The 26,699-nt window shown below is 37.7% G+C and overlaps 1 protein-coding gene across 1 annotated transcript in view; it reads left to right on the top strand.

Moving 5' to 3' along the window:
- CDS1 (CDP-diacylglycerol synthase 1) overlaps positions 1 to 21,967 on the top strand; it is a 71,846-nt gene extending 49,879 nt beyond the window's left edge. The window contains exons 6-13 of the mRNA XM_055297110.2: positions 2,179 to 2,237; positions 4,213 to 4,295; positions 5,664 to 5,751; positions 9,244 to 9,312; positions 11,175 to 11,327; positions 13,341 to 13,460; positions 15,507 to 15,610; positions 19,196 to 21,967. Of these exons, the coding sequence (XP_055153085.1) occupies positions 2,179 to 2,237; positions 4,213 to 4,295; positions 5,664 to 5,751; positions 9,244 to 9,312; positions 11,175 to 11,327; positions 13,341 to 13,460; positions 15,507 to 15,610; positions 19,196 to 19,325 (806 nt within the window). The 3' untranslated portion in view covers positions 19,326 to 21,967. The remainder of the gene's footprint in view (positions 1 to 2,178; positions 2,238 to 4,212; positions 4,296 to 5,663; positions 5,752 to 9,243; positions 9,313 to 11,174; positions 11,328 to 13,340; positions 13,461 to 15,506; positions 15,611 to 19,195) is intronic.
- The last annotated feature ends 4,732 nt before the right edge of the window (positions 21,968 to 26,699 follow it).

The raw sequence follows: 26,699 nt of genomic DNA, 5'->3' as shown, positions 1-26,699 counted from the left end.
ACTATATTTAGCCTCAGCTATGCTAGGAAAACACTTTATACCTCCCCCTTCCTCCAAGTCAGAGAACTGTATTATCTTACTGTGTCTCGGAGTCAGACAATTATATCCCATAGGTGAAATTGGATTAGATAAACGTGAGTTGCCAAGGTTGTCCTGGATAAAATGTCCATTAGGAAAATGTTAAATGATTCTATTGGTAATTGTGTTTGAAGAAATGTAAGTAAGAGTGAATGGTGTTATCATTTCAAGAAAGAGAAAATCATGTATTTTGGAGTAGTATTTGTGAGTAGATAATTCATAGTTAATGATATTGAGAAGTTCCCAAGGCTGTGCTGGGAGAGTCAAGGGGTCTGTTTGGACAGAAAACATGGTTTCTGTCTTGTGTCTCTGCTTTGCCCCTACCCATTGGCCTTTGAACCGAGTCCAGTCCCCGTTCACCTTTAACCATGGATCAGTGGCACAAAAACAGCATAGAAATTATGTTATTACTTGAGCTTCAAGATAAATCTACCTGCTGTAGAAGAAAAACTCAAAAGCAGGAATTTTTAAAGGAATCTTTTATACAATTGGCAATTTTGATGCCATTAATTTCATGTTTTAGTATCTCTCTCTCTCTCTCTCATTCTCTCTTTCCTTCTTTCTCTCAGTAAAGTGACATAATGGCTTTCATTTGTGCCACCACTCAGAAAATGTTTCCCTTTTGCTTGTGCAGGCCAGTTAGTTGGATTACCTCATAGATGACAAATAGGAGGTGAGATAGGATTGGGGTCAGTATTCATTCTCTTCATTTTGTCATGGTCCTTTATGTTTTGACATTTCAAATTGATCATCAAAAGTAGCGAAAGGCAGCTGCTGTTTGATTCTTTGCTTGGTGAGAGTAGTAATACCCTTGTTTACTGTACTGGTAGAATTGCCTTGCTAAGTATAACTTGGATGTACAAAGTCTAGTATTTATTTTATATAGAATTGATCAACTGAAAATTCAGTTTCTCTCTTGGAGAACTCACTCTTTAAAGATACTGCAGAGGCTGGGTACAGTGGCTCACACCTGTAATCTTGATACTTTGGAAGACCAAGGTGGGCCAGGAGTTCAAGGCTGCAGTGAGCTGTGATTGTGCCACTGCACTCCAGGCTGGGCCACAGAGAGATACTTGACTCAAAAAAGAAAAAAAAAAAGATGTTGCAGAATAGAATGCATACATAGCCGTTTATCTGAAATTAAATTTGGTTTATATATTTTCAATATCTACCTCTGTAAAATAAACCTATCTTTAGACGTTTACTGGTATTTTTGGCAAGAAGTGATTCATATTGCCTCCCATTATTTTAGTATGTGATTATTAGATTTCACTTAATTGGTTAGAATTTAATAAATTTTCATTGTAATAAATTTGTAAAATGTAAACATAAATACAAATACTGTTCGTAAATCTTTACATTATTAAGAATATTACATTTTACTATAATTATTGTATGCTTTTGAGAAATTGCAAATTGCTCTTAACCTGAATTTTGCTGATCTTAGTTCATGGAACCACGTGACTCTTAAGGGTCAATAGGATTTGAGTGTTTATTTTTTAGCCCTGTGATCCTCAGTAAATTAATAAAGCCCTTTGTGCATTTTTCCTCATCTGTAAAATGGAGCTAATAATGAGTACCTACATTATAGGAATTTTGAAAGGATTAAATGAGTTGGTAATAAAGGATTAATTATCATTAATGATAAAATGCTTAGATAAGAGCCTAGAAAGAGTAAGCATTCAATAGACTTTAGCTGCTATAATAGTTATTATTAATTTTTCTATTATGTAGAGATTGAAAACATTCTGTACATACACTCAATGCATTGTTATAGCAAATAAATACTATTTAATTTAAACTTAAGATCTGTTTTCCATGCCCACATATTAGCAAGGGACTAATTAATTGAACTAATGAAGGGGATGTTTATTGAATTTGTGTCATGGAATGTATTAGGCACTTTGGAGAGTACAAGATTGTTTCCCTCAAGAAACTTACTTTAAATGCTTAATACAAGATAGTAGGAGAGATGGCATCTGAGTAAGTAGCTAAAATATGCCTAGCTGTGATACAGGAAATTGGTTTATTTGGGCTCAGGGAATCTGAACCCTTTGTACCAAATTGTACAACGAGCACATGTTTTTTGTTCTTGAACAGGTTTCTGCATGTTTGTACTGAGTTTGGTGAAGAAACATTATCGTCTGCAGTTTTATATGGTGTGTATTAACTATTATTCCTTAGTCATTATCTGTGATAAAAACCCTTAACTATTTTTTTCTGTAGTGAGAAGATACAGTCGAATCTGCTAGCTGTTGTTTTGCATGAATGTGAGGGATATTTGGATTTCAGATGACCGTTAGATATAAGCTATTAAAGTTGAGAAGTTTGTGAGGATTTTAAAATTTTAATTGTTTTCAAAGTTTACTAAAAACTTTTTTTTTTTAATATTTTCAAACGGTGTAAAATTAAAGTTTTTGGGTTCCTTAAATTTGTAGAAATTTGAAGAATTTTCTTAGTCTCCTGGACAGTTACTATGTCTGAGAAACATCTACCATATTGCTCTATGAAAGTAACTATGTTTACTTGCACTTGGCATGAGCGTAAAGCAGCAGAGCATGTATTATCTTGGTGGTTATGGTTAGTCATAGAATTGTGTAATTCTTTTTGGCATAAGATATTTTGTTCAATGTACCAAAGCCTGTCTTAAGAAATGTATCACTTTACATATGAACTTTTTTTATTTTCTTAAACTGTAGCTAGTACGACTGTGCAATGCAATGTAGTATTCAGATCTGTAAATTCATGTGATAGTGAGGCTTATTTTGGACTTGGAATGTATTTTCTGTTCTTTATGCTTAGCTTTTCTCCATTAAGACATTCTGCTGAACATAATTGCTGGGAAATTGTTGTGTTTCTTATATTTCTAATTTCAGGGAATCTGAGCATAAGGAGTAAAATTCTTAGAATTTTATATAGAAACAAGTAAAAATATAGAATATCCAGTGAAAATGTAAATGGCATCTATTGGAAAAAATTTAATTATGCATTTTTAAGCAATCAGGGTAAAAGAGAATTGGATCTTTTTTAAGCAGATAAAAATAGAATAAAATAAAGCAACCAATATAATATGGTTGCTTAAATGGGAAACAGGTTTGTTAAGAATAAATCAAAAGGCCAAGTGCTGATGGCTCATGCCTGTAATCGCAACACTTTGGGAGGCCAAGGCAGGCGGATACCTTGAGCCCAGGAGTTTGAGACCAGTCTGGGCAACATGGCAATACCCCATTTCTACAAAAAATATGAAAATTAGCTGGGCATGGTGGTGCACACCTGTAGTCCCAGCTACTGGGGAGGCTGAGGCAGGAGGATCACTTGAACCCGGGAAGTCAAGGCTGCAGTGAGCTGTGATCACACCACTGCACTCCAGCCTGGGTGACAGAGTGAGAGACCCTGTGTCAAGGGTGGGGGTCCAGGGAGAATAAATCAAAATCTTAAGAATTTTTAAAAGTAATTTTATGAATTTCAATCAAAATTATACGACTCGTACATGGAAACCATACTGATTATGTTAAAAGTGGCCATCTCTCAGGCTAGATAGAATTGGCAAAACACAAAGGTCTTTAAAAATTTGAAATTGAATACTGTCATTGAACAGACCTGTCATGATCACCCTTCAAGTATGAAAGATAGAGTTTAAGGGCAATTGAACCCTGCTGGTTTGAATCATTTGAAGTTGGAAATAACTCTTTATGGGAAAAAGTTACCATAATAAACTCTGAAAGAAAAGGAATTTTTTAGCATTTTTTTTATAACTGCAGAATGCAGCCAGAGTAAAATGTTCCCCTTTAAATGCTAAACCAACAACAGAAATCTCTCATTATCACTTAAATCTAATGATTCAAGATAATGGTTTGTTTTTTATATGTTTTAAAAGTTAGTAGTATATCTATTATTAGAATTCTATTTGTATATAAATTAAGGTTACATTGTTAAATGTTTTCATTATTTTAAGGTTCCAGTAGGCAACAGAATGAACATAATTTACTAACAGTGTTTTTATTTTATATGACTCTAACTTGTGCATTTTGACCAAAAGTCATGGTAGAAATTTGGGTTTCAAATCGCTGTTGCTTCTTCAGCTGCACTGATCAGTTGTGTTCACTAATTTTTGTGTTGTTGGGCTATTAACAGTTCGCATGGACTCATGTCACTTTACTGATAACTGTCACTCAGTCACACCTTGTCATCCAAAATCTGTTTGAAGGCATGATATGGTAAGGCAACAGAATTATGCTGCTTTATAAGTATGTCATAGCACTTTTATAGCTCTTTAACACTGGACAGTGTCTTACAGATTTCTACTAAAATGTACTGTTTGTGGTTCTTATATTCCATTAAACTATCTTACTGAGTTTTGCTTACTATTTGACAACTAAAGACAAAAATGCTTCATTAACAACTGGAAGCCATTCTTATTCAAGTTCCAAATATAGGAAGTTCCCATAAAAGACCCAAACAATTAATTACATTTTCAGGTGTTAATAAATCCTAATGTGACTTTTCACAAAAGATAGACTTTAAATATAATATTTATTAAGATATTATTTACACAGAATGCAAAAAAATATAAAACTTTGCCTATTAGTAACTACTGTGAATAAATGCATGTTTTTCTTCTTTTTTTTTTTTTTTTGAAATGCATGTTTTTCTAGGTGGAAGTTGGGTAGGTTTTCTACTTTGCTCCTGTGTAGGAGTGGGTTTCCAGATTGTGGAAGTTAATTGCTCTATGGCAGTGGCTAGCATATTCAGAAAGCATTTTTGTTAGGTAAAAATATAAAACTTATTATTTAAAAATTAGTTGGAATGGAGAAAAAGCTTAAGATTAAAAAATCTGACCGTATTTTTCCCACACTCATTTTAAACTCATTATTAATTAAAATATTTTACAGTTGATGGGTTTTGTCAAAATAAATTGTATTCCCTTGACAGCTTTATGTCTTTTTACCAAGGGTGTGGGTGTGTCTTTGTGTGTGTGTGTCTCTGTGTGTATGTGTGTGTGTAAAGTGATTGGAATCATTTTAAGATTGTCTTTCATGTATTGTACAGACTTTTCATTGATGGAGCAGTTACTGAAGTAAGTAGGTTCTGTGCATTCAGTAGGGTTTACTGAAATCATAAGCTAAGATAGAATTAAAATTAATAATTGAGAATATATATTAAGAGCTCGATATAAATTTATCAGATTATGTTCTGTCTAAAGAAATGACTCATTTTCATATTAAAAGGCTGGTTTTCTTAAGATTAGCTTTCAGTCTGCCTTTTTTTTTATTGTAACATGTTCCTCATAAAACTAAAATGAAAACATCCATAACTGTAGAAATCAATAATTTAATATTTTCCTTAGCAGTATTTTCCTAGCATGTTAGTTTATTTTTAGATTTTGCTCTGTTTAAATTGGTAAGTGGGAAAATTTGGTTGATATTTATCATTTCTACTGTTTTGGCAAGTGTTATGTTCTGGGTAGGCTGCAGTGCAATCCAAAGGGTTATTCTGATGGTTCATTATGAATCATAATCTTTCCGAATATCTGCCACTTACTCACGTGAACTTTTTTCTGCTGACTTTTTTTTTTTTTTAAACAGGTTCCTTGTTCCAATATCAAGTGTTATCTGCAATGACATAACTGCTTACCTTTTTGGATTTTTTTTTGGGAGAACTCCATTAATTAAGGTAATGGAAAAATTTTATAAGCAAGCCACTATGTAACCTTAATGATTAGCCACTGGAGAGCATTTCCAACAACCTGTGCTGTTGTGCATTTTTTATTTTTGAGGTGCTTTGATTTTCCTTAGCTGCATGGTGCAGAAGCAGCAAACCATATTTCTTAGTACTTCCATCTGGGTTCTTCATCAGCTCTTCTGTTAGCTTCTCAGAAAGGGCATGACTCCATCAGTCTGCCTGCCTGCCTGCCTGCCTGCCTGCCTGCCCGCCCGCCCGCCCACCCGCCCACCTTCCCGCCTTCCCACCTTTCCGCCTTCCCTCCCTCCCTTTTCATCTTCATTTTATCTTTATGTGGTTTCTTTTCTTTCCTTTTTTTTTTTTTTTTTTTTGGAGATGGGGTCTTGCTTTGCCACCCAGGCTGGAGTACAGTGGTGCTATCATGGCTCACTGCAGCTTCCACCTCCCAGGCTCTAGCAATCTTCCCACCTCAGCCTCCCGAGTAGCTGGGGCTTCAGGTGCATGCCACCACACCCAGCTAATTTTTGTATTTTTGGTAGAGACAGAGTCTTGCCATGTTGTTCAGGCTTGTCGCAAACTCCTGGGCTCAAGCAGTCTGCCCATTTCAGCCTCCCAAAGTACTGGGATTAAAGGTGTGAGCCACCGCCCCTGGGCTCAGTGGTTTTTTTCTCTTGGCCATTGGTGCAATTCTTCTTTATCCTCCTTTCCAGCAAGCCTATACACAAGCCTTTTCCTTGACTCTCCTCTCCCTTCAACTGTCGCCTTACCTGTCCCCTCCTTTACCAAACTTTCTCAAAGAAGAGATTATATAATACTACCTTCACATCCTCATATCCATTTGTGTGACTTTTTATATTCAAACTCATATCAAAAGAAGATTTTGGGGCCCTACAATAAAATACTAATAAAATACAAGTGATAATGAAAGGGAAAGGAAAATACACATGAGTAGACCATGTTGTTTTGCTATAGAATTGGTTCTATTTATGGGCAATGGAGGTAAAGAAAGAAATGAACTAAATTATATAGTTCTCATTTGGGAGAAGAAATAAACTAATTCTTCATGGAAATCAAATCATTTTCTAGAAGTGATTTCTTCTAAAAGAGCTCTTCTTTATTTTTATTTGTTTTTGGAGACAAAGTCTCACCCTGTCACCCAGTCCATAGTGCAGTGGTGCAATCTGAGTTCACTGCAACCTCCGTCTCCTGGGTTCAAGTGATTCTCCTGCCTCAGCCTCCCAAGTATCTGGGATTACAGATGGCTGCCACCATACCTGGCTAATTTTAGTATTTTTAGTAGAGACAGGGTTTCACCATGTTGGCCAGGCTGGTCTAGAACTCCTGACCTCGAGTGATCCGCCTACCTCGGCCTCCTGAAGTGCTGGGATTACAGGCGTGAGCCACCACACCCGGCCTAAAAGAGCTTTTCATGTTGGAGTTTCAGATAAGAATCACACATTTCACATTATTGGGCAAAGTTTTTAATAATGTTCTCACAGACATATTATTACCTGGCTGTTTTGATATTGTTATGTGAATGCAGTTTTGGAAGGACTGAGACAATTGTTCAGATATAAAGCCTTCTGTTTGTTCAGAGTGGTATGAGGGTAGTTTAGTATTACCAGAGGAATTTGTGGACTGCCTGTTCTTCCAAAAACCTCTGTAAACTCTTCCCCTCTTGGGGAGGAACTCACAGAGAGCACCTGCTGAAAGCATCAGCACACAGAGAGCGTTGGGCTGTGCTGTATAAGGATAATGGTAAGCAAGCTGTATATTTTTAAAACGTTTCTAAAGCTGCTCCAGAGCACATGATTTACGTATTCAAGAGTTCTACCCAGACTGAGAAGTTTTCGGCTTGGGAAGCTGTATTAGTTCATTCTCACACTGCTTTAAAGAAATGCCAGAGCTTTAATTGGCTCATGGTTCTGCAAGCTGTACAGGAAGCATGGCTGGGAGGCCTCAGGAAGCTTACGATCTTGGCGGAAGGGGAAGCAGGCACATCTTACATGGTCAGAGCAGGAGGAAGAGGGAGAGTGGGGAGGTGCCACACACTTCAACAACCAGATATCATGAGAACTCATGGGACAGCATAGGGGGATGGTGCTTAACCATTAGAAACTGCCTCCCTGACCCAGTCACCTCCCACCAGGCCCCACCTCCGACACTGAGGATTACAAGTCGACATGACATTTGGGTGGAGACACAGATCCAAACCATATCAGAAGCCTTCAAAAGGCTGTTATAGCTGTGGAAGAATCTTAGCAACTGATTTTGAGCACGGCCTTCTAGTGAATTTATCAGGCTGGATTAGTTGTATAATATACTTAGATAATTGAACAGTTAACCCCTAAATCGATATGATATGCATCAATTTAATTTGATAAGCTATCTTTACAATAATCAGCAGGCACTTTTGAACTTGAGTCTGCTCGTACTTCATGGCAGTGATAGTGAATTACCCTAGGAGAAGGTGTGTCTGTCCCTTCTCTGTGGCAGAATTGTTATCAGATTTGTCAAGAAACCATTTCTGCCAACTGTTTTGGTTTGGGGCTTTATGAATATCAGGAGAAGAAGTCTATGAAGAGCTCCTATAGGTTAACCCATAACCCATTTTAATCTTCAGAGACTTCATTCTGATATTTGGTTTCTGTCCCTCATTAATGACCTGATGACCAAATCCCCCTACACATCACAGTCTTTATCTCCCCTGGGCAACAACTTTCACTTTCTACTCCTGAATCTTTTCCTCCTGCCCTGACACCACTAACTTCTAGATTTTTTTCCAGATTTCTCTCCATGAATGGTCCATTGACTGGGCAGCAATAGCCTGAATCCAACACAAACAATATCTCTTCTTTGAAGTACAACATGTTCCTTTCTTCTTGAAGATGGACATAGATGTGAAAAAAGAGAAGGATATGTCAATACTTGAGCAAATACAGTCTCTGGGGCTCTGGAGTATTTTGTCATATCAGAAGGAAGTCTGTGTGTATATAGCATATTAGGAATATGTGAAAATTATATGTGCTAAAATGTCCATGTTTTGTTGTACTGATTCTATTTTTGGCCAATAGCAGGTCAATACTGACTGTGTGTACTTGGAATGAATATGTCTCATTCTTATTCCAAGAACTTACACCAACTATTATCGGGTTTTATATTAGCATAAGAGTCATGGGACAGTTATTTTAGTATAGAGTTTATACTCTTTTGAGAGACAGAACAAATTTAGACCATTTAACATGAACAAACACATGTTCACAGCATGTCAAATATTTGAGGGCCTACTATGTGTTTAAATATTACTAGAGAGATTTTCACTAGTAAATCAAGATCAGAGAAAAGGAAAAAGGGTTTTGAACTATTCCAATTAGAGAAAAAGTAAGGAGAGGTGTACAAATTATTGAGGAAAGAGTTTATATATATATATTGTGAGTTTTGTGAGTGCAGTAAAGCTTTTTAATTTTATTTGCCCTTTTTTAGTTGTCTCCTAAAAAGACTTGGGAAGGATTCATTGGTGGTTTCTTTTCCACAGTTGTGTTTGGATTCATTGTGAGTATTACTAAGATTCTTATTTTATATACATTTCGAAATATGATACCAAGCTTACTGGTCTAATTTTAAACCTAGAAAAATTAAACCACAAAATGCTAATAATGTATTTATTGAAACCTACTAAAAAGAACCAGTTCTGTACCTCAGCAGCCGTTATCCTGGCTACATATAGAATCACCTGAGAAGCTTAAACAAAATCTGTGTCTCAGCCTTATCCCAGGCCAATGAACACCCCCAGGTAATTCTAATGGCCATCCATGCTGTCTTGCTGACTTGCTGACTTGCTGTTGTGCTGTTGTGTTTGGTAGTTTCTAACAGCTATTCTGCCTTAGGTGGGGCACAAGTACTGGGACAGGTGGTTGCCTTGTGTAATAGCAGAGGATGCAAATACTATTGAAAAGCTCTGCCTTCTTAAACACATGGTGGCCACTTGGCTCAGTGGGTGGTTACTGTTGTGGGCCCAACTTGCAGAAACAGTCTGTTAACTATAAATTTTTAATGTTTGCTTTTAGCATGGTAAATAGCTATTGTTCATGTTTTACAAATTAGTTTACAGTTATAGGATTTAGATTTTTATTAAAAGGTGTCTAGTGGGAATGAGAGTATAGTACCATAGCTGGATATAAGATAAATGTACAAAAAAGTACTGTCAGGAAGCTTTACTTTTCCTAGTTTCTGACAGTCGTGGTTACATTCTGTATCCAAATCTAGAGTACCTAGTAACAACATGAAGCCTGGAGAGAGTGAATATACAAATAAATGGAAATATGCCATGATCCTGGATGGGGAAACCACCAGAATTCCTCCATTTAATTTATACATTTAGTTCATTTGCAATGAAAATTTTAATAAAATGTGATAAAATTATTCCAATGTTTTTGTGGTAGAATATTGATGAGATAATAATGGACAGATAGAAGAATGCAAAAGGATCCAATCTCATCCAATGTTTTTACATTACAAAGCGAGAATAATTAAACGTTATGAAGTTAAATAGTGTAAGCATTTGTTATTATCAAAGACTAACTTGAAAATACCACAGGAATAGCCATATCATTGGAAGAAAAGTAGGAGCTACCCCATAAGCATGTAATGCATGACGAAATAATGAGGAAGGAAATTTCACATCTATATGAAATTATATACATAATGTATATAATAATATGTAATATATATAATATATATTTTATGTATATAAAATAAACTGGTTGTTTGGAAGCAAAATCAGTTTATATTCATTCCTAGTATCTTGAATTTCTATTAATCATTCTCAAGCAGAATAATAGAGTGAATGGCTGCAAGCAAAGGACAATAAGCTGTTGTCTAGCAATTTAAATTTATAACAGGATATTTTATTTTATGTATCTTACTTCCAAGGCTATGGACAGCTAGTTTTAAAAATTGCAGTGGTGTGGCCAGGGAAAGAATAATTTAGACAAAGTTTTCTGGGTTGGCTAAGAACAATGGTGTTTTTCACCTGTACTATTTTTTACTATTTTCATTGTAATTTTGAATTACTGGTTAATTATTAACTGATGAAATTAATAGAAGCTTGTGTGCAGTATACTTCAGTTCTTTATTCTCCTGTACTGTATAATTGTGATTATGCAGAGATTACAGTCTTATTGATTTCAAAAAAAACTTTTTTTTTCCTAAAGGTCTTTTAAGTCTTTTACTAGGATAATTATGACCATTTAACTTTGAAAATACGTAGCAAAATATTAAGACAAAGAAATTCTGGCATTCTATCTCTGGCCTTTCTGATGTATAACTTAAAAGATATATATTTAGTCAATGTGTCATGAACTTTTGCTTTGTTTTTTTTTATTTGTTTTGTTTTGTTTTGTTTTTAACACCAGGCTGCCTATGTGTTATCCAAATACCAGTACTTTGTCTGCCCAGTGGAATACCGCAGTGATGTAAACTCCTTCGTGACGGAATGTGAGCCCTCAGAACTTTTCCAGCTTCAGACTTACTCACTTCCACTCTTTCTAAAGGCAGTGTTGAGACAGGTAGAGTGAAAGTTCAAGATAAACATAGTTAGAGATCTTCCACTCTGAAGATTAAGCTTCCTTTATTACTTATTTATTTATTGTTTTGAGACAGTTTCCCTCTGCTGCCCAGGCTGGAGTGTAGTGGCGTAATCTCAACTTACTGCAACCTTTGCCCAAGTGATTCTTATGCCTCAGCCTCCTGAGTAGCTGGGATTACAGGCGCTCGCCACCACATCTGGCTAAATTTTGTATTTTAAGTAGAGATGGGTGTTGCCATGTTGGCCAATCTCGTCTCAAACTCCTGGTCTCAAGTGATCCGCCTGCTTCAGCCTCCCGAGGTGCTGGGATTACAAGCATGAGCCATTGTGCCCGGCCTGAAGATTAATTAAGCTTTCTTTAAAAGTGGGATTCAGATTTGTACAAGAAACTGATTTCTGTAGAATTTTTAATTCTTTGATATAGCAGTGGTTTTAGTGTTAGCTTAAATCAAATGGATGAGAATGGGTTACAAATCAAATGGATCAAATGGTTTAGAATGTGTTTCTCATATCACTGACATCAACTGACTCAACTTAAAACTTAAAATTCACCAGTTTACCGAATCCTTGATTTTTAGAGGACATTTATTATGGACAGAAAGTTGCTGCTTCTACAAATCAGTTTTCCTTCCAAACACAGTGCCTTCCTTGAAAGGTATCTTGGAGGCCTTACACTAGAAGATGTTGACATGCCCTCCGGTAGAACCCTCCTGATCTGTGTCATCAGGCCTGGTGAATGGCTGGGTAAAGTGAAGAATCAAATAATAGCATGTGTGTCTGTATCTTTGTGTGCACACATGTACACGTTTGTATCTGAAACATTTTATGTAAAATCCATAATTTTTGAGAAGTAGCTTAACAAATTATTTCTCTCTCTAAGTGCTCAGTACATGGTTTCCAAGAACTTTTTCAATGTCCAAGCCATCTGTTACCTGCTATAAAACTTTTTATACTGCTAGTGTGTGATTAGGAGCAAGGCTATTTATTGCTTTGAGAACAGGTCAAAAAATTGATGTCTCGGCTGGGCACATTGGCTTAACGCCTGTAATCCCAACACTTTGGGAGGCCGAGGCAGGTGGATCACCTGATGTCAGGAGTTCCAGACCAGCCTGACCAAAAGGTGAAACCCGTCTCTACTAAACATAAAAAACTAGCCAGGTGTGGTGGCATACACCTGTAATTCCAGCTACTTGGGAAGCTGAGGCAGGAGAATCACTTGAACCTGGGAGACGGAGGTTGCAGTGAGCCGAGATTGCACCATTGCACTCTAGCCTGGGCAACAAGAGCCAAACTCTGCCTCAAAAAAAAAAAAAAAAAATTGGTGTCTCAAACATCTTTCTTCAACCAAAATGGGTGCGTTTTGCATTGTCTATAAGTTGTAGTTTCAGATTATTTAAAAAGGAGCAAGAACTACAAATTTGCAAAATAATTTGACTACAAAATTCTTCTCAGTTTTTATGATTGTCTCCCCAAATCTTTAGGGATTGTCTCACTGATGCTCATTTTGATAATAATCTTTAAGTAACTTATTTTTGTGTTTTTCCACAGCATAGTAATTTTAGAGAAAAGTCCAACTTTTCCCTTATTTTATCATATAAAATTAAAGTGAAATAAAATACAATATTAAATTATATAATTACAGAAACAAAGCATTACTAGTTTAAAAAAATTTGGAAAATAACGCAGCTGATTCTTTGTAAGAGGTAAAGTTCCTAGACAACCTGGAAGGTAGACTACCACGCTGCAAGATTTCAGTGTGCCAGTTGCCTGTCATTATGCTTACAGAGAGAAGGGAAAGTGCTGGCTAAGTAGAGGATGGTACAGAAGGCTTAAATAGACTTTTCTTCCTTGATCCTTAAAGTTTGAAAAATTAACAAAAATGTGGTACATGCTTTGACTTACTATTTATACAATGGTTCTTAGATCAGGTGGTATGCTCAAATACAATTTCAATGAAATTAGCCCCTCTCCTCCCCTTCTTTTTCCTCTTTAGGAGAGAGTGAGCTTGTACCCTTTCCAGATCCACAGCATTGCTCTGTCAACCTTTGCATCTTTAATTGGCCCATTTGGAGGCTTCTTTGCCAGTGGATTCAAAAGAGCCTTCAAAATCAAGGTGTGTGTTTAGATTCTTTGTTATATTATTAGAGAATATAATTAGAGAATGTAACCTAGTTGGAATTTGGTCCGCTCATGATCTACATTAAGCCCCTAGGCCACAACTTTTATATCCTATTTGTTTCGACCTCACAGAAATGCTGCCACGTTGATCTGAATGTATTCTTTCTTTTTAGGTTTGTCATACCATGTTAATACATTTTAAGTGTCATGTCAGCTTCCTTTGTAGACATGGCATGTGCCCTTTAGTGTTGGAATAGACCCAGAATCTTGGTCTTTCAAGTGCTCATCCAAGAATCCAGCCTTGAATCATCTGAAGTTCAGTGTTTTACTACAGTCTCACTTGAAGGGACACGCAGAAGAACCTTTGGCTATGTAACTGTCCATTCTTCTAAGTCAGGTGTCATCACACTCTTTCTGTAAAGGGCAAACAATACGTTTATTAGGATGTGCAGACCATATATTCTATCACAGCTTCTCAACCCTGAACCCTGCTGTTGCAGTGAGAAAGCCCCCCGTGGACAATATGTCAATGAATGGGCATGGCTGATTTAATAAAACTTTATTTATAAAAACAGGTTGTGGCCTGGACCTGATCTGTGGGACATACTTTTCTGACCCCTGTTCCAGAGACCTAAAATTATCATAAAGTGACATGTTATCTCAGCAATTTTATCTCAGCTTCCCTCACATGGCTGAGGCACCATCTGGGGTTAGAAAGTGGCTATGGAAGGTGGGGTGGTCAGGGAAAGCCTTTCTGAGGAGGTGGCACTTAAGCAGAGATTTGAGAAAAGAAGTCCTCCAGAGAAAACGAAGAGTTCCAGAGTGTACAGAGGAGTGGAAGAGGTTAGCTTGTTTGAAGGTGAGCAAGAACAGTGTGGCTGTGGTTGAGAGTAGGAGATGAGACCGCAGTGTTTGGTGGGACCAGATCACACGCGGCCTACAGGTCAGGGAATAAGTGAACTCAGCGACCATTTGCCAGTGGGAAGCTACTATGTAAGGTGCAATGCAGTATACAAAAATATACAAGATGTTGTTCCTGTTCTAAAGATGCTCACCACCTACTAGGGCAGACAATACACATTCCCAGAGAACTACAGCAACAGCTGTGCAGGATGAGTATCTTGCAAAGGCTGTAATAGCAGAGTGGCATTGAGTTATGTGGCTCTCTTATGCTTTGACTAGTAAGGAAGAGAAGGAGAGAAATGGGTTGGCAAAAATTAACCAAAGACTTTTTCAGTAATTGTTTTAAAAAGAAAAATGTTATATTTAGAATGGTATTTTCTTTAATGGTCTCCAATCCAAGGTTTTTTGTTAAATGGTGAGTTTTTTTTTGCATGTTGGAAACCAAACAGCTATTGCTGTTGTAGTTTAGATATTTTTAGGGTACCTGAGTGAACTAGAAGAGCAGTTAGTCATGTCCATTTCCTGGGTACCCAGACATGTGAATCTACCTGTAAAGGGTCAGTTTTCAGAGGCTTACTATCATTCCCTCAGTGTGGCCATTTAATGGACTAATGTGTCCCAGATGGGCTCACTGTGATTTTATTTTTTACTCTTAACACTTAAAAAAAGAAGAAGAAATATTTATCATAGTAGTAAAATGTTTATTTCAGAGTAACAACTGTTAGGATAAACAAGTTAGAACCGGTTGTACATCTTTTAACAGCACTAAAATAGCTCCCCAAACAGCTTGTGGTTAAAAAGAAAGCTAGGCTGTAACAAAATTAGATTAGTAATAGCTAATAGAATTTTTATTTAGAAAAAGTTTTATTAACGAAAAAAAGTAAGTGCTAGATTTAATTAACGTTTGATGAATGAATGCTGTGCGTCAATTCAGAAATCATTCTAAAAGAAGCATGTATTTGGAAGATGTGGTTTTAATCTGCTGGATGTGTTCTAATAAGTTTTTATTTAGTGAAAAAAATCCAATAGTAATGTATTTTCATTAGAGTGAGTCCATGACGCCAAAGAGACACGGATAGGAATTTTGTAGCAGGTGATTTTTTTGAAAATTTGCTAATATATTTGTTTGTTTCTAAAGGATTTTGCAAATACCATTCCTGGACATGGTGGGATAATGGACAGATTTGATTGTCAGTATTTGATGGCAACTTTTGTACATGTGTACATCACAAGTTTTATAAGGTACTTTTACATTTAAGACATTTTTTAGATGATTTCTTTGAGTTCTCATTTCCATCAACATTAGTCTGAGTAAGTTAACTTTTTCCGTCAATGGTAATCTACAATATTAAAGTGAATGGTGGCCGCTGGAATTAGAGTGTTGAGCAGGATGGTTAACTTACAATTGTTTTACCTACATTTGAACAACTTAAAAAAAAGATAGTATTTGTCATGGTCCTGGACCACATTAAAGATCCAATTAATGTAGATAGTATAGGATTTGAAACTTGAGGAGATTTGATTTCTCAACTGTGGGCATTGCAATGATCATGAATACTAAGAGTTAAAAAGGAAGATAATGAAATGCATCCAGTCTACCAATTATTACTTGAGTGCCTGCCATATTGTAGAATGTTCTAGGGACAAATATGGCAGAGAACAAAACAAACCAAATCTCTGCCCCCATAGCTTCTTGTTTGGAGGTCGAAGGAAGAATGATGAGAAAGAGACAATAAACAAATAAATACAGTTTGTTAGATGGTTGTAAGTGTCACACAGAAAAATAAAGCAGGCCTAGGGGATCATGCCTATGTGTGTAGCGGCTGGCTCGTGGGTGGGTGGATGAATATTGCCATTTTATAAAGGTGGTTTATTCTTGTTATTAAACCTTAATGTTTTGGATCTGCCTTGAAATACCAGTGTGAGTGTGAAGGCTTAACATCAACTGCATGTTAACTTTATTTTCTGTGGTCTCTACTGGGGGCCCAGCAGGCAGAACACTTAGTAGTAGTGCCTAAGTCGTAGAAAACATGGATTTCCTTCATAGTACTTGGAAGGAAATTCATATTTAGCAATCCCTAAATACACATTTTAAATATATACCACAGTAGTGTGAGAATTTTTATATTAACTATTTTTGAGAGACAGTCTTGATAGCAAGTTTATCAATTTCATTAATCTTTTCAAAAATATCAACTCCAGGCTTTGTTAATTTTCTCTACGGTAAATTTTTTACCTCATTGATTTCTCCTCTCATCTTTGATTTCTTTGCCTTTTTTAAATGTTTAATTTGCTGTTCTTTTTTTAATTCTGGAGATAAGCTTAGATTATCGATTTTTAGCCTTCTTACCTAATTTATCCACTGAAGACTATTAAGTATCGCTTTGGCCGGGCGCAGTGGCTCATGCTTGTAATCCCAGCACTTTGGGAGGCCGAGGTGGGCGGATCACGAGGTCAGGAGATCGAGACCACGGTGAAACCCTGTCTCTACTAAAAATACAAAAAATTAGCCGGGCGTGGTGGCGGGCGCCTGTAGTCCCAGCTACTCGGGAGGCTGAGGCAGGAGAATGGTGTGAACCCCAGGGGGCGGAGCCTGCAGTGAGCCGAGATCGCGCCACTGCACTCCAGCCTGGGCGACAGAGCGAGACTCCATCTCAAAAAAAAAAAAAAAAAAAAGTATCGCTTTATCCTCTTCCTACAAGTTATGATATTTGTATTTTCATTATTTACATATGTTTTCTGCTTTCCAGTATTATATCTTCTTTAACACATGGGTTATTTAGAAGCATATTCATTAGTTTTCAAACAAATGAAGATTTTCTCACTTTCCTCCCTTAATTCCACTGTGGTCAGAAAACATGCTCTATGATTTGAGTATTTTATAATTTTTGAGATCTACTTTGTGGTGCAGCATGTTATCTATTCTAGTACATGCTCCATGTGCAAAGGTGTATTCTGTAGTTTTGGGTTGTAGTTTTATCTGTGTCAATTAGGTGAGGTTTAATTAAATCTTCTGTACTGATTTTTGTTTATTTGTTTTTGTGTTTGTTTGGTCCGCTTGTTCTATCAGTTACTAAGAGAGCTTTGTTAAAGTCTCTCGTTGTGATTGTAAATTTATCTATTTTTATTTGTAGTTCTACCAATTTTTGCTTTATATATTTTGAGATTGTATTAGGTATATACAAATTTAGGATTGTCATATCTCTCTGTTGAATTGACCCTTTTGTCGTTATATAATATCTGTCTTTACTGCTTGCCTTAAAGCCTACTGTGTTGAATATTAGAATGGCAATATCAGCTTTCTTTTGGTCAGTGTTTGCATGTTATTTCTTTGTCTCTCCTTTTATTTTTAACATTCCCTTTTCCTTATATTTAATGTGTGTTTCTTTTTTCTAGTAAGCATATAGCTGATTTTTTTCCCTGTTTTATTTATAAGACAGTTGATAATCTTTATCCTTTCAATGGGACTATTTAACTTATTTGCATATTATTTATTGATCTATTTGGGTATTAGTAATTAGTGGTTAAATCCTTAGAACTTTGTTTTCAGAATATGGCAGCTTTTTAGGGCATTAACTCATATGCTTTCTTTAAAAAAAAAAAATGCTGTTCTCTCAGTAGGGAGATGTCATGCTGAGCCATGTTGTCCACCATTTGAAAGCAGCTATTTAGACTGTTAGAAGACAGTGAGAGTGCCAGGATGCAACTAGCTGGGAGCACCTGCTGACACAATTTTGCATTTAGCTGAACTTGCTAAAGCAGCCTTCCTTTTCTCTGTTGGTCTCTACTTGGGGTTTATGCTGTGAAGTTGCTGACTCTTTTAAAGAAATGAAATAAGATGAACAGTGTCCTGACCTGAGTGTGAAAGGCATATGGCCACAGTTTTTTGGCAGATGAGTTGAGCCACATGCATGAAGATGACCCTTGGTGGGATGGCTCATCTGGGCTCTTGTGCAATTTGTTAAGTCAGAGATTTTCAGAGTAAATAGTTCCTCTGCTCATCCTCACTGTGGTAACACTAAATAGCAGACATTTCTTTGTTGCTGGGATTTCTACTTCCTATAATTCAATGTGAACAATCTTTATTGTAAGTCATACATTATTTACCCACATAAATGTCTTTCTTAGAATTCTGTGCCATCCCTATACATTACTTGTATGTTGCTTTTTCCCATTGGATTTTAAAGCAGATCTGTTTTTATTTTGTTTTTTATATTGGAGTTTACCTAGGACTGTCTTTGAACAAAGACCATGGCACCTGTATCACTGGTAAGGGGCTTCAGTGCTAGGCTCAGGACTTCTGTGTTCTGACTCTGAATATTCATAACTCCCTGGAGATATTTTTCAACAAAATACCTTTCATCATCTGAAGTTTCTTGGAAGTTAAAAATTTCAATTATATTTTCATGCCCTCTTTTTGGTTTGTCCTATGTTCACCAGGCTCCTTTCCTTACAGAATAGTTTTTGTGTCTCGTTCAATCTCAAGATTTGCCATTTATCCCCACCTTTAACTTTGATTGCCCTTTCAAGAACTTTTGTAGAACTTAGATCTGTACCCCTTCAATTGACTTATATTGCTCTTGTGTTTTGTGTTTGTGCATTCTTTCTCCCTCTCCGCTGTATGCTTCTCAAAGCAGAATAGTTCTGGCTCTTTATCCCCTTGACACTAACATTGCACATTAAAGTGAGCTGTTATCAAGAGCTGTTTTAATTCTGTAAAGATTGCTACTCTACACTTACAGGAATGGTTTGTTTTAAATTTGGGGTATATGCTTCACTTATCCCTATTAAAATAACACGAACTTGTCTTCTTTGCCTTATCATTAGGGGCCCAAATCCCAGCAAAGTGCTACAGCAGTTGTTGGTGCTTCAACCAGAACAGCAGTTAAATATATATAAAACCCTGAAGACTCATCTCATTGAGAAAGGAATCCTACAACCCGCCTTGAAGGTATAACTGGATCCAGAGAGGGAAGGACTGACAAGAAGGAATTTTTCAGAAAAACACTGACAGATGTTTTATAAATTGTACAGAAAAATAGTTAAAAATGCAATAGGTTGAAGTTTTGGAGATATGTTTCTCTCTGAAATTACTGTGAATATTTAACAAACACTTACTTGATCTGTGTTATGAAATAAGTAGCAAATCGCCAGCAAAATGTCTTGTACCTTTTCTAAAGTGTATTTTCTGATGTGAACTTCCTTCCCCTTACTTGCTAGGTTTTATAATTTAAAAGACTGGTATTTAAAAGAGTCAAACACTATAAAATGAGTAAGTTGAGGATGTTTTAAGATTGCATCTGGCAGTGTGCCTTTTTGCACAAATATTTACTTTTGCACTTGGAGCTGCTCTTATTTTTAGCAAAATGTTTTATGCAAGGCACAATAGGAAGTCAGTTCTCCTGCACTTCCTCCTCATGTAGTCTGGAGTACTTTCTAAAGGGCTTAGTTGGATTAAAAAAAAAAAAAAAGATTGTCTACTTTTCAAAGAAGTAACCATTTGCCAGGGGAAAACATTCTGCTTTTAGGTAGTTTCAAAATTCAGGGGAGGGAGCCTGAAATTTTTGCCATGATTGGTTTGTTAGAAACAGCAGGCATCAAACTACTTCTGATAAAATTGTTTGGAAGATCACGACCTCGCAAAAACTTTTCAAGAGCAACAAGGAAGAATTCTGCTGTGAAGAACACAGTGTACGGATCCTCCGCAGATTATCTCAACAGAGGACAGTAGCTCAGGAGGCAGCGTCAAACAGTGACCTGTGGCCTGGGCCGTCTCTTGGTCATGTGCTTCACTTTTCCCTGTTTCCCTGTGAGCTGGCTTCCATGGTTCTGTAGGGTAGTGAGTCGGGGTTGTGGCTGCAGCAGAGCAGGAGATGCTTGCCTGAGTGGGAGCGACCCGCCCCCGTGTCCCCGATGCCTCACTCCTGGCTTCTAGTGCAGCCCTTTGTAGACTCACCTTGCAAGAAGGAAGATCTGCCTGGAGACCTGATCCCAGTCCAGCTTTTTGGCCATAGGTCATCTTTGTCCCATTGCTCTTTTGCATCATGTCATAAAATTTGAGGATATCAGCTGATTATTTTTTCTTCCAAGAATGAAAATCAAGCAGAATTGATTCCTACACGAAAAAAAGCACACGAATGCCAAACCTTTCCTTTGGTGGACTGGACACTAACCAGATGAGAGTAAATTTCTTATCCGTGGACGTATGTAAGCTACTGCTGCTTTGTGCTCTTCACAGCCATATTTATTGTATTAAACAATCAGCACTAAACCTTCAAAAATTGCCCAGTGCTCCTAGTTAAATGTTCAGAGGGGAGAAATAGATATATTTTAAATAATGTTTTGCTAATGAAAAGAGTAAATATTTTTGTTTAAATCAGCAAAAACTTTCCATTATTTTATATTTCCGTCTACTATACCTAAAACAAAAGATTGCTGCTATACCTAGGTTCCGCTGATGCAGTCAGCCAGCACCTCCTCACATGCACACATGATTAGACATAGGTGCACCTGGTACCAAGAGTCCATTTTATGGTCCAGCATATACTCCATTGATTCATCATCACTGCATGTGTTCAGCCAGTGTATCTCACACTATCCATACAAATCTAAAATTGACACTGGAAATGTTATTATAGGAGGCAGTGATCACATTTAAAATCAGGCCACCTACAAGTTTAATTTTCAGCATCTCATGTTTTTATTTGTCCCATTACAGCTTCAAATGTTGGTCATAAAAAAAATTTAGGCTACCAAAGTTTAAAGAATAAAATGAAAATTTTGTGATAAGAACTTACATTAAAAACTCAGTAGTTTGCATGAGTAAGAACTCCTTGAGGTACACAGATCCCACCACATTTGTATTTAAAATAATTGGTGAGGCATTGAAATCCAGAATTATAAGAAAGCATTACTGAATATGTGTGTTATAAAATCAATATTATAAACAAAATAGGAAGCTAGAAATATTTGGGATCACAGTAATAGCTTTTCTCAAATATACTTTTAGAGTTGAATGTACATTATCCTATATGTAAAAAAGCCAATTATTAATTTTAATGGAGCTCTCAATTGACCTTTTTAGCATACTTTTATAGCAGGTGTATTAAAAGAATATATTTTAGCAAAAGATTGCCATAAAACCCTGACTTGGCTCATTTTGATATTTGCACTGTGAAGAGGGCTTAAATTCCAATGTAGCAATGTTGTGGTAGACAAATGAAAAACTAGGAAGTTCTTTCACAGTAATGCCTAATTGTTCCAAATTTGCTATATTTGGAGGTAGTATCAGTTACTTCCTGCTTGACTCTCTGACCTGTGGGATGCACATTCTTCTTCAGCGCTTTTTCCTTGTGGTGGTGACGTACATTCACTATCTGAGAGTAAAAGACCACATACGACCCTCTTTTTAAAATTATAGTATCTCTCACTTTTCACTTTGGTTTGAGCAAAGATAGTGTCACCTTGTTCCATGAAAAAGAAAAAGCATAAACAGTGTATATTTAGGGTATATGGGTGATAGCTTATGATATGTGTCAATCAGTTCTCTGAATCTTTTACTGAAACTGAGACAGGAAAATAAAACTGAAACAAATCATATTTCGACTTTGTTGTGCCATTTTCTCATTGGAGAAGAAATATTCAACCAGTGTTTACAAAATAATGATGGGTATATGTAAGTATTATATCGTGTCTATTCCATCACCAGCACCTACAATGAAATCTTCAGGGCTGGGGATAAAATAAGTTCTGGTGATTACCAAACATCTGTATTTGTTGAGAGGCAATGTCCTCTTAATACAAAGAGTACTGAACTTTTGTGGTATTAGCACAGTTTGTAATTACTTGTGCATTTTTGTGAATCTCTGAGTAATGTGTGCCCCTTACTAGAGCTTTAAGCTATACAGAGGCCAGATGAAGTCTGTTTGGGTTGGCCATTTCATACCCAGTGTCTGGCATGATGTAGGCTCTCCAGCTTCTGAAATGCACAAGCTTGGAGCTTGGTCTAAAGACCCAGCTGTAAACATTGCCTCTTGTCTCTAGGACATCTCCTATCCCCTTCCCCAGACCTTTTATTTCGCAGAGTTCTAAGGTGGGCCTCATTATTCCTAGCTAATAGGGTTGTTTTAAGGATTCAGTGAAAACTCATATTGTCCAGCATTGAATAGCTGATTAGTAATTCTTAAGTTTCCTTCCCTCCTTCCTGTCTGCTCCTCTTCCATTGCCTGTCCGCAGTGGGAAACGACAGGTTATAGGACTGAGCAGAAAAGTAACCACTGCTTTGGCCATGTCTGCTTCAGGTGGTGGGTAACGGAAGTGTTCCATGAATGATAGACAAACCATTGATCCACTTCAGCAAACCCGAAATGTCTACCTGACCCAGCACCGTGCTTTGTTCTCGCATGAAGAAAAACCTTAGAACTAGTAGTTTTCTGCCTAGTCACAGAGACAGACAGGTAGAGAAGTAATGTCATTTGAAGTGGATATTGATCAGAGTGATGACCGATATATAAACCAGGTGTGTGGGAACACAGGTGACCACCGTCTGACCTCCATAAGACCTATCTTTCCTGACCACAGTCCATAGCCAGATCTTTCTGCCCCCCTCTTGAAACTTATAAAGTTTAAAATTCATTCCTTGAAGAGGGACTGTAAATTCATCCCTTGAAGTGGGGAATCTTTAGTAGCTGCAAAGAAAAATCAGGTCTAGATAATTTAACCAAAATCAGAAGCCATTCCTACCTTAATCTCATCATTTTCCTGTACAGAAACGGAGAACTTTCTTAAATCATCAGATATGCATCAATAATCATTTAGTAAAAGTTGATGAATGGAACATTTCCTGATGATGGCAAAGTGAGTTTCTAGAAGGAATGGAGAGAATCCAGCCTGTTCTCTACCGTGTACAAAAGATAGGGCTGGTGAAGCAAGAGCCTTGTCACTCAAGAGAGCGAAAGATTATTGAGGGAGAGTGCACCCTAAGGATCGCATTGTCCTCTAGTGGAAGTGAAATTTCAAACTGCTGTCTCTCAACTTCTAACATGAACAGGGTATAAGACTTGGAGTTTAACTCTCAGACCTTCTGCTGTGCATCTGACTTGAGTTTAATGTGTCCCGATGATTTTCTTTTTTCTTTTCTTTTTCTTTATTTTCTTTCTTGAGACAGGGTCTCACTCTTGCCCCAGGCTGGCGTGCAGTGGAATGATCACGGCTCATTGCAGTCTCAACCTCCCAGGCTCAAGCGATCATCCCACCTTTTAGCCTCCTGAGTAGCTGGGACTACGGGCACATGTCACCATGCTTGGCTAATTTTTTTTTTTTTTTTTTTTTTGGTAGAGATGGGGTTTCACCGTATGGCCCAGGCTGGTCTCCAATTTTTGACCGCAAATGAGCCGCCTGCCTCTGTCTCCCAAAGTGCTGGGATTACAAGCATGACCTGGCCTGGATGATTTTCTGTTCGACAATTCAAGCTTCAGATGAGGCCTAAGCAAGTGATGAGTTTGGGGAACATTCTTGAGTAATCTATTAAATATATTTTTCATTGGTTTTAGTAAATCTCAAAAAGTTGTGAAGAAAAGGAAACAGAGGCTTCAGCTAGTCCAGGTAAGACAGATACATATGAATTGCCAGAAACTCCATTTGTTTCTTCCCCCAACAGCTTTACTGAGATATAATTTACATACCATAAGATTGTGCCACCACCACCAAATCCAGTTTGAGAGCACTTCCATGATCTTCCAAGAAGTTTCCTGGTGCCCATTTGCAGTTAATCCCCACTCCAAGCCTCAGCCTTTGGCAACCACTGATCTGCTTCCTGTCTGTGTGATATTTCACATAAATTGAATTATACAGTATGTTTTGCACCTGGCATGTTTTTGCATGTATTAGCACTTCTCCTGTTTAATACGTTTTGCTAACTCATCAGTTGATGAACATTTGGGTTATTTCCAGTTTGAGGCCCTTATGAATAATGTTACTATGAATGCGTGTAGACATACATGTCTTTGTGCAGAAATTTCTTCAATTCTCTCCGGTAGATGGCTAGGGGAGGAATTGCTGGATTGTATGGTAAGTTTCTTTTAAAGAAATAACTTGCCGGGCACAGTGGCTCAGGCCTGTAATCCCAGCACTTTGGGAGGCCGAGGCAGGTGGATCACCTGGGGTCAGGAGTTCAAGAACAGCCTGGCTAACATGGCGAGACCCCGTCGCTACTAAAAATACAAAAATTATCTGGGCATGGTGGCGTGCTCCTGTAATCCCAGCTACTTGGGAGGCTGAGGCAGGAGAATCGCTGGAACCTGGGAGGCAGAAGTTGCAGTGAGCCAAGATTGTGCCATTGCACCCCAGCATGGGTGACAGAGCAAAACTGTGGCTCAAAAAAAAAAAAAAAAAAAAGAAAGAAAAACAAACAGTTTTCTAAAGTAGCTATACAATCTTACATTCTTGCCTGTGATATGCAACGGTTGTAGTTTATCTGCATATTTACCCAAACTTGCCATCATCTGTCTTTTAAATTATAGACATTTTAGCTGATGCATAGAGGTATTTCATTGTGATTTTCATTTGCATTTCTCTAATGGCTAGTGGTGGTGTGTCTTTTCATGTGCTTTAGTTCTCTTCTGTATATCTTCTTTGATAAAAATATTCATATCTTTTTGCCCATTTTTAATTAATTTGAGACAGGGTCTTGCTCTGTCACCAAAGCTGGAGTGCAGTGGCGTGATCTGCGCTCACTGCAACTTCTGCCTCCCAGGCTGAAGAGATCCTCTTACTTCAGCCTCCTGAGTAGCTAGGATTACAGGTGCCTGCCACCATGCCCAGCTAATTTTTGTATTTTTTTGTAGAGATGGGGTTTTGCCATGTTGGCCAGGGTGGTCTCAAACTCCTGGGCTCAAGTGATCCACCTGCTTTGATCTCCCAAAGTGCTGGGATTACAGGCATGAGCCACTGCATCCAGCCTCTTTTGCCCATTTTTAAATGGCATTATTCTCCTTCTTATTGAGTTGTAAGAAACCTTATCAGATATATAACTTGCAAATATTTTCTCTCAGGCTTTGGCTTGTCTTTTATTTTCTTAATGGTGTCTTTTGAAGTTTAACATCTTTTAAATTTGATGATGTCCAATTAATCAACTTTGTCTCTTGAGGCTATGTCCAGCCTCAGGGGCAGCCAGTAGTGGAAGTGTTGCCCAGGTCTCCTCCGCACCCACATGCGTCCTCATCTAGGAAAGCGCTTGGCCCAACCACACAGTTCCCAGCTTGTGGTACCATTAGCCCTCCCATCTCATCCTCTGAGATTGTCACTTCCACTGACTTCTCTGGGTATGGGTATTGTCCATTGTTGCAAATTGAGCAAGTCCCATTGGACTGTTGGAGTCCTCAGAGTCTGTCCTGCCCTGGCTAAAGCTCTAACCCAGCTGAGCTGGTGGGGGCACGTGTGCAGCCCTAGGAAAGGATTCCACAAACACCCACCGTGCCCCAGTTTTTCAAGCATAAACCTTTTTCATAGTGTATACCTTTGTTCAATTTCTAGAGTGCGGAAACATACATTTTGTCCAGCTTTTAATAGATGTTTTTTGGGGAGAGGATTTGCCACCCCCTACTCAGACATAGCTGGAAGTCCCACCTTGACATTCTACTTGATAGCAGGAAGAGAAGGAACAGATCTTAATCCAAATCCAAATATGATGACATCACTGCTTCTGAGCTGAGGAGTAGTGACCAAGTGTATACACTAATATTAAAACATACAAGTGAGGCCAAAATAACCTATGGAAGTTCTAAGTGAGAGCCCTCACTGAAGGAAGGGGCAGCTTGCTCCCTTGCCCCATTGAGCTCTGGACCCCAGGAAAGCAAAGGCAGGAAGAGGGCTTCCTACTGATCGTGGCCCCCTCCGTCTTTTTCACAATACATAGCACTTGTCGGCACCCTGAAAAGGCGACTCAGTTCTAAGATCCAGCTTTCAGGAATTTCAAGAGGGTACGTTTTCTTTGAATGTAATATATACTGCTAAAAGTATGAATTACCACCACCCCCAGAACCTCAGTTATTCACTAAATAATGGATATCATATGTCCACTAAACATGGATATAGAACCATATTTGAATGAGACATCATTTTAGTATTTGAAATAACTAAATATATCCTGTTCCCTCAAAAGAATGTGCAGATTAGCTGGAGAGAAATTGTAGAAGGTGCTGTGATTGTGGTCACCTCAGGAAGGGTTGGAGCTCTAACCTGGGCTGGAGCTAGCGGGGAGTGAGGCAAGGTGGTAGGAAAAGTCCAGGCGGGATCAGAGACCCCGGCGCATTCTGAGGCTGCTAGAAGAGGC

Source organism: Symphalangus syndactylus, chromosome 10, assembly GCF_028878055.3.
Source record: "Symphalangus syndactylus isolate Jambi chromosome 10, NHGRI_mSymSyn1-v2.1_pri, whole genome shotgun sequence".
Taxonomy (NCBI): Eukaryota; Metazoa; Chordata; class Mammalia; order Primates; family Hylobatidae; genus Symphalangus; species Symphalangus syndactylus.
The sequence above is the reverse complement of the archived record's forward strand: the minus strand, read 5'-3'. Positions and strand labels throughout refer to the sequence as shown.